The sequence below is a fragment of the Phoxinus phoxinus genome (assembly GCF_949152265.1).
Source record: "Phoxinus phoxinus genome assembly, chromosome: 1".
Lineage (NCBI taxonomy): Eukaryota > Metazoa > Chordata > Actinopteri > Cypriniformes > Leuciscidae > Phoxinus > Phoxinus phoxinus.
Window position 1 is genome coordinate 34,923,527 of NC_136876.1, and position 13,513 is coordinate 34,937,039.

At 39.1% G+C, this 13,513-nt stretch overlaps 1 protein-coding gene across 1 annotated transcript in view; it reads left to right on the top strand.

Moving 5' to 3' along the window:
- The first annotated feature begins 294 nt into the window (after window positions 1-294).
- Window positions 295-13,513, top strand: part of gna12a (guanine nucleotide binding protein (G protein) alpha 12a) — a 32,376-nt gene continuing 19,157 nt past the window's right edge. Inside the window, exons 1-2 of the mRNA XM_079630626.1 lie at window positions 295-1,277; window positions 9,462-9,677. Coding sequence (XP_079486752.1) covers window positions 957-1,277; window positions 9,462-9,677 — 537 coding nt within the window. The 5' untranslated portion in view covers window positions 295-956. The remainder of the gene's footprint in view (window positions 1,278-9,461; window positions 9,678-13,513) is intronic.

The window sequence follows — 13,513 nt, forward strand, 5'->3', positions numbered from 1 at the left end:
TATTAAAATAAAAAATAAAATCACCACAGAGGGGACTTTAAATAACCAACTCATAAGGTTAATTTTTTTAATGACCGTTGCTCTTAAATGTTACACCGCTGATCACTGTAGTGTATCTGTAGGAAACAAATTATGACACCAAAATGAAGATTGCTCCATTTACATCTCACCTCAGACATCCTTATTTGTCACTGATCCAGTTGCTTTGTGTATCATGCAAATTGTTTTAGCCAATAATAGCCTACCTTCTTTTTTTTTTATACGCCGTTTGCTAAGTTTCAAGTTTTAGTAAGCACTGCCACACAGACACTAGTCCATGACAGACTTGGGGTCACTGTATGTCATTTCTGGCACTGGAATCCCCCTCAGGTCCATTCAAACGCCCATTTCGCTGGCGCCCCCTACCGACCACGCGCTACACAGCAGGAGGGGCATCAGATCATCAGTCCAGCAAAGAAACTTCCCACAACTGAGAGGAAACATCAGAAAGTCGCTCGCGCTCCTACAGAATGAACTTTTGGGACCTACGTCGCAACCAGATTATTAAGGAATAACTTACGTGTTTCAGCTAAATAACATTTCCTGACAACATTTACCGCTTGATGCTTTTTCATTACCACGACCAACGGATTTGTTTAGTAGGCAGCTGCCTTTTTTTCATAGTTTCAACGGACAGCAGTGGTCGCTTTGCTGGGGTGAAGAACTTCTTCAGTGTCAACGGTTTTCTTTCACAAATGTCTTTATAATGGAGGAGAATGCTTATTGTGTTTCAGCTTTTTCCGTTTATTGTTTGTTTTACTTTTAACCACTGAATATTCGCAGATAGATATTTGCCGGCGCCAGCTGAGAATATTCCATGTAACGTTAACGTTATATTTTGTACAAAACAAAGTCAAGTTCTCGGGCACTTTAATGAATACATCAGGTGGTAACTAACCGTGTCGAAGTTGTAAAGGATGGCTGGCGTGGTACGCAGCCTGAGCCGGTGTCTGCTGCCCGCTGAGGCCGCTCACGACGACAGGAGTACCGGGAAAGAACGAGCTCGCGAGCGCGATGTTAACCCGGAGCGCGAGGCGAAGCGGCGCAGTCGCGAGATAGATGCCATGCTCGCGCGCGAGAGGCGCTCGGTGCGGCGTCTGGTGAAGATCCTGCTGCTAGGCGCCGGGGAAAGCGGCAAATCCACATTCCTCAAACAAATGAGGATCATCCACGGAAAAGAGTTTGACAAGAAAGCGCTACTCGACTTCAGGGACACGATCTTTGAGAATGTCATCAAGGTAACGATCTCATACATGACACAGTTTGCTTGAGTTTTTGTTGTTTCTGACGTCATAATTTTCTGTTTTGTTTGTCAATAATTTTATGGATTTGCTGCCTTTTAAATGTGTTAAGTCGTACACTAAATAGGATGATCAATAATATTGTTAATTCATTCAAACAACTTGAATTATCTTTAAAAGTGGACTTGACTACTAGATAGAGAAAATATTAATGAATTGTTCAAGTTATAGATAGGTTGATTTAAATATTACTGATATAAATATAAATAACTTTTTAGTTTATAAATTATATATATTAGTGCTGTCAAATCTATTAATTGCGATTAATCGCATCTAACATAAATTTGTTTAGGCTATATAATGTGTAGGCCTATACATAACAGGCCTACACTAGGCTACATAATATATACACATAAACAAACTTTCATGTTAGATGTGATTAATCCCGATTAATCGATTTGAAAGTGCTAATAGGCTACATGATAAAACATTTAGTTTTGTAAATTATTTTGGCCTAATCAATATTTATAATTTACTTAAACTTGAACTTACAGTGGACATGACTAGATCAATAGTCAGATTTATTATTCAAGTTATTAATAGATAGATTTAATGAAATGCAACTAGCCTACTGCATCAAAAATCTTAATAAAATAAAACTGTTTTATAGCATCAAAATTCAAAGCGTCTTAAAATGATGTGCCAGATTATTTAGTTATTCTAAGGTCACCAAGGACAAGTTTATTTTCCAATCTTGCCTGTTTTCTGATGAGACAGGCTCTTTTGTCACAATAAGTAGGCTAAGCTAAACATGCTCCAAACGAGAAAACACAAATGAGAAGCAAAAATAAATTTGTTTTTGCATTCAGCATAATTAATACTTCCTCAGTGTCTGTGCGTCAGTCATCAGCAAGTGCTCACATGAACTCCCATCACATGTACACAATCCTTCTTATGCTGTCAAACATGCAGACTCTCACATGAGTTGCTATCAAACCAATTATTTGGTTTAATATATCAGACTAGCCTAAATCTAGATGTCCAGATCAGTTTAATTAGACTAAGGTGTTTGGACACCCATGGCCATGTGAAAAAATTTATTATTTATATGACTACCGGTAATTCATTTTGCTGTTAGTCATGTGATGGTTGTTGTCTGCTCTACCGCAAAGCAAAATCCATGATGGGGATCATTCTTGGGTCATTTCCCTGTAAGCACATATATTTAAGATGTGTTTAATAACAGTGGCTTGACTCACATCTCAGAGTTAACGGGAAAAGAGTGAAAATGCATCCCAGAATGTGTGTGTGAGAAGACATGGGCCTGGGGCTTGTTGGAGTTGGCGAGGATCATGAGGAACACTGTTTGGCCTTTCTGGTAGAAGCAACTTTTTTATATATATTTTTTTTACAATTACCAGTTATCACAAATCAGCAACTTAACATCTGCAGGCTGGCAAATGTTCTCCAGAATTACCATAAGACTAAGTTTAGCCGTCCTTAAAATTAAGGAGTACATTGAGTCACTTTGTTTTGTCTAGTTTCATCCCTCACTCCGCTATGAACAGAGAGACTGTGTCTGACTTATCATTGTGATCAGCTCATGTGCTTTCTGAGCTCACGTGTCTTTGGATGTCTCAATATGTCTTGATAAAGAAGACTTCTGTATAAAGAAGACTGTACTGTTCCCCTATCTGTGTAGTTTCTGCTCTTTTGTCTTCCTCTCTTAATCTCTTACTTGGTTTCACATTAGTTTTAGGAAGTTTACTGATGTGATCATAGTAAAGACAGAAGATGAGCTGCTGATAGCACAAGACATGCTCTCCATGTTACAATAGAGATAGAGAAGATCTAACACTCTTTCATGTTGTTCAATATGTGCTCAACAAGCAGTTGACGGAGTCAGAATTTTTCTGACACGTTTATTTATAACAGAGCATGTCCGTTATTAAAAAAAAATCAGTGTATTGTGCATTGACTTGTCATTGTCGTCTTTTTATGTTAGATGAGCTGAAATTATATGATCAATGTCATGATGCTCATTCTTGCCTTATCTAATCATTTATTAATAATACATAAAAAAATGCTGTTTATAGAACATGCAGAAACATGCAGTAATGCAAAACAGGATATGATATCATAGTGAGGAGGAGGACCACTGCAGACCGTCATGTCTGTGTGTTGAGGTCAGTAAGTCAAAATATCAGACCGTTTTACCTTTTTGACAAGGCCGGGTTAGTTCAGGTTGTAAAATGTCATGTGGTGCAACTCCCCAAAACGCAATGATAAATTATGAATGAATTGAAAGGAAAAGCCTTTTACCTTGAAAAAGTTTGTAAAGTTTGTAAAGTAGGCTAAAGCATGAAACATGGTCCACACAAAAGAGAAACACAAATAAATGGCATATTTTGAAAGTAAACATTAAGATTTGTAAACTTACATGCATTCAAGGTTTAAAGAAAAGTTATGTTTTAAATAATGGCTACACCACATGACATTTTTAGAGTCATTCAATTTTTGTTTTTAAAAATGCCATAAAGTTTTTCAAACCAACTTCAATACAAAGTGCCGTTCTGCTCTACTGAATACAAATATGTATGTATTCTGGCGAACTGGTGATCGTTTATTAAGTGGGAAACTGAAATGATAAATATTCCTATCCTTGGTCTTGTTATCTTACCCACAGTTTGGCCAAAAGCAGTGCTGCCAGATCAGAGGTTTGGCTCAGTGGAAGAGTTTTGCTTTATATGGAGAAGGATATGTTTATCAGAACGTCAGTGCAGAGGTCCACATGTTCCATCTCCATAATCCTTGTCCACCAAAAACTTAGCCAAACTGTAAGGCATCACATCATGCATCCTTCCCAAAGCCAGTGAAATGTTCTTATGTAAGCTTTTGTTTAGACTCCAGCAGAATACGTCGTACAATGACACGACTGAGACTAAAATATTGACTTTGTTCGACTGGGACTGATTGCGATCAGATCCTCTTCTAACCCCACAGAGGACCTGGGGAGCAAAGCTCCATAACTGAGCTTTCTTTGTGCAGATGATGTCATCAGTTTATTTTTAATAAGACCCCTTCACCACAAAGTAACTAGTTCTGATCTTTTTAATTAGCTTCAGAGGCAAATGTTGAGGTCTGTGTTTTGGAGCATCTATTTGTATATGAGAACTTGAAGTGAGTTTTATGACTAGTCACACTAAACGGCCTAAGTGTATGTGTGTTGGCACTGATTACATGGTCCACTCACTGCCCTTTCAGTCAAGTGAAAAGAGCAAATGGGCATGAGGAATGTGCCTAAAGTTTTGTGTTTCTAAATGGTTTGCCATGGATTCTTGTCACCAGTCAGTCACCACACTTGGTTTCATTAACTGTAGATGTAGGCCTAGATGTCAAAAAGCTTTATGAAACACCTTGTGTAAAAAGATTAGAATTTGAAAAGCTTAGATTATCAGGGCCTAGGAAGAAAAACGGAGCAAAGGCCTATTTACACTAAAGACTCTTTAACACCAAAAACGGGATGCTAAATGCACTAGGCTAACTCTCTAAAGTCAGGTGGCAGTCAAGGTTTTTATCATCCTTTAGCTGGAAAAAAATAATTCCATTAGTTATTCCAACAATATCATTACTCTGTTAACCTTATAGTTGTCGTGTGGACTTTTCTACTCTCATAAAATTAGAATAATTTTATGAGAATAAAAAACAGCTTTTATTCAAGTCCAAATATTTTGTGGCTGAATCAAGGTTACAGCAACAAAAACCCTAACCCTTTAATATGCCCTTGTAGTGCAATTTTAGCCATTTTCCCCCACAATGTGTATTTTGATGATCTGTATATTTGCTATTTTATGAACAATTCATGCTTTTTTTTTTAGGAAGTATAACAATGCTACATTAGAATTGGTGTGAATAATTTTATGAAATTGTTTGGAAATTTAATTTAGTTTAGGTCTAAAACAGTTGCCCATTACTGTGGCAAAAAGTTTTTAGTAGGACAAGTGGCCAGTAAAAGTAAAGCATGTGATACGTTATTTCACAGCCCAAAAGATGTGTGAATTGGATGCCGAGCTGGACTGGAGACCTTGTTTGTTAGCGATGAAGTCAAGGTCAGATTGGAATAGCTCCACAATGGTGGTCTCTATGGGCTTTTGGTATCGCACAGTCCACAGAGCCAGAGGAAATGCCTCTCCTCAGTGCAGACAGTGAATACCGCAAACAATGGTGATTTAGTCGTGCCATCATCTCCCCTCTGACCATTTGTCATCACCCTGTTGTTCAGCCCATACCTCTGTAGGCTTTAGGATGATGACAGTGTCGGTTATGTTTGTTTCACTGATACCAATTTGGAGGAACCCCAGTCCAGACTTTTCCTCAGGGATGTAAAAAACATGAACACAATTAGAGAGGTTAACAGTTGCATGAGCGAATCTCAGCCTATGTGCTGATCAAATTATTGGTTATTTTAAAGATAACATTATCTTAATTTCAGCCACTTTACAGTGGCAAAAGTCCAGGACATAGTCCTCTCAACTCCTTCCAGATCCTTCCATTAATGCCTTTGGGGTATTACGGCACCATTTGCCTGTAGAGGTGATCTGGAAAGAATGTAAAATGTTTTTACAATCAATGATTTTTTTTAAAGACAACCTTGTTAAAGGTCAAACCTTGTTAACCAAGATAAAATCTAATTTAAAATAAATCCTTTATCATCGTCCCAGGGTATATTATACATGATTTGTCAGTGCACATTATTGGAAAAAAAGGGGGTAACACTTTACTATAAGGTCTAATTTGTTAACATTAGGTAATGCATTTACTAACAATGAGCAGTATTGTTTTTACAGCATTAACCTTTGTTAATGTTATGTAGTAAAAACGCTGTTGTTCATGTTAGTTGACAGTGCATTAAGTAATATTAACAGATACTTTTGATAAAAAAAACATTATGATTAATGTTGCTGAAGTATTTTTTTATTGTTCATGTTACTGATGTAGTTATGATCCGATCCAAAACTGTATCAAATCAAATCCCATCCCATACTATTTCCTGCTGAATGTCATTTGATTTACAAATATTACAAAAGCTAAATGTGTTGTGTGAGTACAGTCTTTAATGTCCAGATAAATTATTTGATACACCACAGTCAATATTTCCTTTCCTGCCTTGTTGTTAACCCACTTTGTGTAGGTTGTGTAATTTATGTCTGGGAATTTATTACTTCCTAGATCAGTAGCTAGCTATCTATTCATTACTGTTAACTCTTTGTGAGAGTGATTTAAAGTCTGACCTGAGACTGACATGACATGTCGGGACACGATAAGATCTCACCTCTGTTTGGCCCCTCGTACCCCACACTTATCATTTGATCCTCCAAGAGTCAATTTCCCTATTGCTAAGGTCTCTTGTGCAATAGGACACCACTGGCATTGAAGCATTTCCTCTGTTTACTACATCCTTGAGAAAATAGTTGCGGTATTCAGTAACGGCCCAGAATATGTTTTTGCTCCATCATCCCAAGGAGAGTGCGTATGGAGGAGCAAATTACCAATAAGTTTTGCCACACCAAAAGGTTTGAATTCATGCGTCCTGTTTGCAAGATGTTTGTGGGGGAGGATACAGGAAGTAGCTGAAGGGTGACACAGGGAGCAAGCATATATCAAGCCCATCTTCCTGTGTGATAAATCTGAGAGTTCCTCTGTGACCGGAGTCTTGGGAGGCTCCTTCACTGGCGGCTTGTTTATGGCTAAAGAGTTGTTGCTGATTTAGCTGTGGTTGCTCACCGGTGGGGAACCCATGAGCGGCTGCCTGGATTGCTCCCCACATCTGCTTACGCTGCAAAATCACAGCGCTGCCATTACCACCACTGGAGTAATTACTACGCCTGACACGCAGGGCCTGTCTAATGCGTGTCAGATGAGGGCCGATGGTTGGGATTCGCTGTCAGCTGTCTCTCTCGACAGAAACCAATATCCCTGAATTTCATTTTTACTCTTTGTTGACTGACCATTCAGGAAATCCCCTCCTTTTTCAACAAACAGCAAAGAGAATAGCATGAATTGTCTGTTTTAGACATGGAAAAGTCTTTGGCTTTTGCTGAAGACTTAAAAAACTAGTCGCTTCGGAAGATGCCATTCAAAACAAACACTAAGGGCTTGTTTTCAGCAGGCATTCAAGAAACACTAGGAGACATACTCACGGCGAGGTGAGGTTTTTGTGGTTTTCAGAGATATTTTTGGGACTTTGCCACAACTCAGGAAGAGATTGGAAGCCCTGCAGCTGACCTCTCCGCTGTGATAAAGCCGCCTCACCGCTCTCTCTCTCTCCTCTTGCCCTGACTGTGTCAACGGATCAAGCCAAGGAGGACAGGAAGATACGTCTACACTTCCTAGATAGTGTTGGCCAGAAGTGGGTGAAAGGTCAGAGATGGTTGGAAGGGTTTTGGGGGCTGCCCCTTGGAGACAAATAAAGGCAGAAGTGTGAGTGAGTTTGGCCCCTAGGAAAGTACCCTGACAACCCTGAACCAAAGCACACTATTAAGATGATTAAGCCTCACCAGTAGGGAGGCCTTAAGCATGAACAACTGTTTACATTTGTGAACTGTTTGATGGCTTGGGAAATCTTGGGATTTGGGAAGTGGGGGAATCTGATGGATTTGATGGAGTCAGCCAGACTAACAGGACTGTACCACATTCATTTCCCGTCGCTGTCCTGCTGTTGTATTGGTTTTGCAATGCGTGCGTCTCGTGTTGATATGCAGATCACTTGTATATGCGGACAGACTAAGAGTCTCTGTTGCGTTTACGCCCAACCCAATGACCTTTCGTGCTGGAATGGCATTAAACGGACTTGTCCGGGTCACAGGGTCAAATCCCATAAAGCACCTGTGCCTGAGGAACCCTTTATCTTCTTTGGAGGCAAAATCTGACTGGGCGCTCTAATTACTGTAGCATACATTTGCCCAGGTCACTTTTGAGTGCTAGTGCCGATGATTCATACGTGGCCCCGTAGAGCAGAAAGAGAGGCCTAGGACCCCCTTCTGGGACCCTGAACATCAGGATGTTATTCCAGTGAAACAAAAGGAGGGTGAAATGTGCTGCAAAGCAGGATTTTGCCTCGGTTGATAGTACTGCAGTTATTATTGTGAAAAGTCAATGGCCTTATGTTACATTTACAAAGCGTCTCATGATATTTCTGCTCGTCCACAGAGCCCAACCCTCCTGGTTACTGCCAAAGAGTCTCAGTTCAGGGTTTTGTGTATTCAGTGTTATGCTTGGAAGTGAGGAGGCTCATCGCGGAAGTTTAGTTTCAGTGCATTTGCTGTCCTTAACAGGGCTTTCTGGAGATGTTTTTGTTTTTGGCTTCAGAGTGGAGTGTTTCAGGCATAGGCACAAATCTTGTGTTTTGGAAATACATGCCATGACTGAACAGCAGCAATCTTCGCCCAAATGCAGTTCAAATACCCCTCAGATTTGTCACTGTTTTAACTAACAGTGGTGCGTATTTAAAGGGACCATATTATTGACTTTATTTTATTTGATATATTTTTGATTTCTTTTGTTTCATTTTTATCCTAAGGTACAAAATATAGGCTAATTCTATACAAAACCGTTTTTTTTTTTTTTTTTGCACCAACAGTAGTAGTTTTACTTAACGTTCTTCTCTCTCTCTCTGACACTTTTGTTTACAGTAAAAGCCTGTCCACACCAACATAAATGTTCAGCACAAAAATTCTGTATGATTGTCACATGCGATTTGTCTGTTCAGGCCAATATAGGTAAAATGCCTCTCATATGATTGGCTAAACTCATATTGGTGTAGTTCACACTGCTGATCATCAGGGCAGGCATGCCATGTTGCTGAATATTGAATTGCAGTGGTATGGGCTCATGACTGTATTTTTCAAAAGCCTTTTTACTTAAACATGAGTTGGTAACTAGTTTGAAACTGAGCTTGGGAGATTTACAGAGGCAGGATTTAGCATGTGTAAAGTGTGCTGTTGGTAACGTGAAGACATTGCTCATAACTTTATTTTATCTCCAGAAGAATTGCTACATCCAGCTTCCTGCTTCCAGCTCCAGAGGACACACCCTGCTGTTGTTATGCACCCTTGACATAAAAACATGGCATTCATCTCTCTCTCCTTCTCCTTCTCTTTGTCTTTTTTTTTTTTTTCAAAGGGGATGCGGGTACTGGTGGATGCCCGAGACAAACTTGGCGTTTCCTGGCAGAACTCAGAGAACGAGAAGCATGGCATGTTTGTGATGTCCTTTGAGAACAAAGCAGGCATGCCCGTCGAACCCTGTACCTTTCAGCAATACGTCCCGGCCCTGCAGGCGCTCTGGAATGACAGTGGCATCCAGGAAGCCTACGGCCGTCGGAGTGAGTTTCAGCTGGTGAGTGTAATCATAATACATTTCCTGACAACCTGTGCCATCTGGATACTCTTACACTTCACAGGAAGCGCCACACGGTTCTTTGGGTAGTTGCCGACGAGTGTTCTCATAAAACAACTGATGTATTATTTACCTGTACTCACCTGGGTTAAGTGCATTTCTCAAGGGCACAGTGGTGATTGCTCATGGATAGCCTACTATAGTGGAGCTTCAATCTGACTAACCTTCGAAATATAGTGATATTATTTAGCTAAATTGTGACAGTGCACCCATTTACAAATTAAAAGATTTCTATTTCAAATAAATGCTGTTTTTTTAAACTTGTGCATAAAATGATGCTGAAAATCCAGCTTTTCCATCACAGGAATGAATTTCATTTTAAATGTATTACAATAAAAAAACAGTTATTTTCAATTGTAATAATACTTCATATTACTGTTGATATTAACTTAATATAATCAATAAAATAAATCATGAGAGATTTCTTTTCAAAACATTAAAGACACAATATGTCATTTTTTTCGCCGCTTTGGGTCGCTAACCTCTTACAATAAAAAAAAAGTATGTTGATGATGCAAAACTTCCTGCGTAATTATGGAACTGAAGCCAATGGATCTAATAATGTTTATGGATGAGTGAATACATTGATGTTTTTATCATGACTGTGGTATGAACTTCGAAGTAGGGCGCAATTGCTGATAAGAGACAGATATCAGCGCCACGCACAAATCCCGCGAGTCCCACGGAAATAAGGAATAAGGACATTTAATTCTACCGAACTACCCGCAAGTGCAGAAATACTACTCACACAGGTCAGTTTATTAGATGAATGAAACTTGTGAGGTAACGCAGCGCTGTTTCACTTGGTCTAACGTTACACTATAACACTAAACTGCATTTGAGTGTGGTGAAAGTTATAATGTTATTCTATGTAGTTAGTTAGTTAGTTAGTTTGTTGGCTGTATAAGAATAGCAGTAAGCTAGATCAACATTAGACTATTTTCCATTAGAATACATTTCATCACGTTGAGCTATATAACATTGATTAGTTGTATGTACATTTGCTCACCTGTCTAATAAAGTACATGTAAGAGCTCTGTCTAGGCGAAGTTTGTCACAGATGTGGAGCTCTCGGCATCTCGAAAACGCCACGCTGATATTGATAATAGTTTTATTTCTACTTTTTTCCCAAAGTCTGCTAGCCGTGGTCCATAGCGTTTGAACGAAACAACAACAGCGTGCAGCTAGACGTTATGCACTACGCAGTTGTCCACGTCCGTCGCCATGGTTACTATGGCAGTACGAGCGGAAACCAGGGGTAACGCGGATATTACATCAGGCGACAAGTGAACAGGGATTCAGGGACGGCCAATTATTTAAAATTGGATTTCTCTGAAATTAAAAATCTTTGGGAACTTTTGGGATATTGTAAGTACACAACTGCAGGAAATATATCACACTGTGCAAGTGATTTTTGGATATTTTATTACTAAATTCTTACATATTGTACCTTTAAAAAATCTTACCAACCCCAAACTGTCGAACAGTGGTGTATATTCATATAAACATAAATAAATATGTTATGTTAAATAATATACTTCCTGACTATTCAATACATTTTACTTATATGTGTGTTCCCTGGCAATCAAAACCACAAGCTCTACCATTTGATAGTCTTGAGTTACGGGAAATACAGTAATATTTCAGTGTCATTTAGATGTAAATCGTTAGCCTAGCTATTAAAGCTAGACACTGGGAGACCTTAATTAAACCTGCTGAGTGCAGAAAAGCAGAGGAAGCTTGACTTATTTATGTGCATCTCATCTCAGCGTGTACGTTGCCACAGGACTTTAATGAGTTCAGAAGCTGTGCACAGGAGTCTCTCAAACTTTAATCGCTCTGACTGCGCACTGGAGCGATGTGATTCACATACACGTCTCTGTCACAGCATCTCTGGATCTTTATGAATTTTTAAACTTTGCTGAGAGTCCTGAAGATCTAGGTCAGTGGTGCAGGATGGAGGACAGGATAGACAGTGATATGAGGAAACCTATGAAGAAACGGTACAAATTTCCCTTCATGCATGAGATGGTTTGACTTCTCACTGCTCACATTTTTCATAAAATCTACTTTTTCTCTGAAATTAGGAGCATAAAGTGTCTGAAGCATCTCATTGATTTTTTGATGAAGTGGCTCCTGATATTTTGCTACTATCATACTCGTTTCAAAGGCTGAGAACAGACGGCTGTAATCTGCTAAATCAGATTTCTGTCTTTGGCTCTGATGTGATGAGCTCATCTGTTGGCAAAGCTCCACCCCCAAAACCCCTTGTCTTTTTCTTTCTTCTTTACAAGTGGGTTTTTACAATTTGTTGTTTTCTATTTAGACTACTTATTTTATATATACCGGTACTTTAACATTTTTATATATTCAATTTTAAGAATTTTTTATTCCATTTTTTTTCATTCACCATCGTTTTTAAGCTATTTTTTTTTTAAAAGTATCGGTTCAGTGCAGGCACCGTTTAGGCACCGGTACCGTTTTAAAAGTATCAATTTGGCACCGGTAATTCTTTTTTATACCCAACCCTATTTATTTAATTAAATAAAGTGAACAGAGAACTAACAACACATCACTTTAATGAAAGATAAATTAGACATTGACAGATAATTTGAAACCCTGTCCATCAAAGTGATAATTTAGTGAGAAGAACTAAGAATCTCTTAACATTCAACATCTAGCTGGGTACGTTTTTATAGTGCGCTTTTGTCATTTTAAAGCCATTATTTGCATATTTTTGCCTTAATGAAACATGTGTGACGTCTGTGGATTTTGACCCAGCTGTTTTTCCAATTCAGTCCGTGACATGAGTCTTTTGACCCTTTAAGGGTTACGTTGAACTGGCCGACTGGGCCAAAGGTTTGGTGCCCCTGCCTCCCTCAGTCTCTTTTGTTCTCTATGTACTGTGAAGGCCTGTTTGTTTGTGAGTTCACTCAGAATCCTGTGAGTGGGAGGACATTACAGGGCTCAGCCTGTCCGACTGAGCAACTCCTGTTCCCTTTTGACCAGAGACCAAGCATTAACCCTGTCCTACAAGTTTTAGTTTCTGCCCCAAACAAAAGTGCGCCTGTGGGAATGCTGCTCTTTTTTTCCCTTTACAGAAAGTCTCTTTTCTACCAGTCCTATGAAAAATTGAGTAGAGGACATGCTATTGAGACCAGAAACGCTCTCTCTAGATCCCACAAACCATCTCCAAACAATACACAGGGTGTAGTATACAGCAAAATTCAGAGACTGAATCTGAATTACACCATGTAGATTCTGGAGTTTGAACATTTAATACCAAAGAAATGTTATGACAGGAAATTAAGAAATATTTCAGTAATGTAAGTAAATTTAGGACTTTGATCAGATGTTTCAGTCAGATGTTCTTTGGATCATCTCAAATCATGCTGGAGAACATGATCATCAGGTTTGACATACTTGTGGAGTTCATGCATCTCTTTGTGACAAACTTGGCCTGGATCTCACCAGTCTCTACTCTGTTCCTTTGGCTCTTGGGAGGATTGTGGTGGTGCGAGGGCAGTCCTTCATCCCTCGGTTGTAGCCTATTAGAGGATCGCTTTAGGGAAAAAGTATTGGCATTGACTATGAGAAACAAGCATAAGACTTTTTGTCAGTGTGCAACCCTAAATTAATGTCAGAATTCCGCATGACCATTGGATGTGAGGGATTGTATTGACTTGGCTTAATGGATCTTGATAAATTTGTGTGATTTGAATTTAATGGTTGAGTGAAGGGATTTGAGCTGAGATGTAATTTCCTTCTACTAGCAT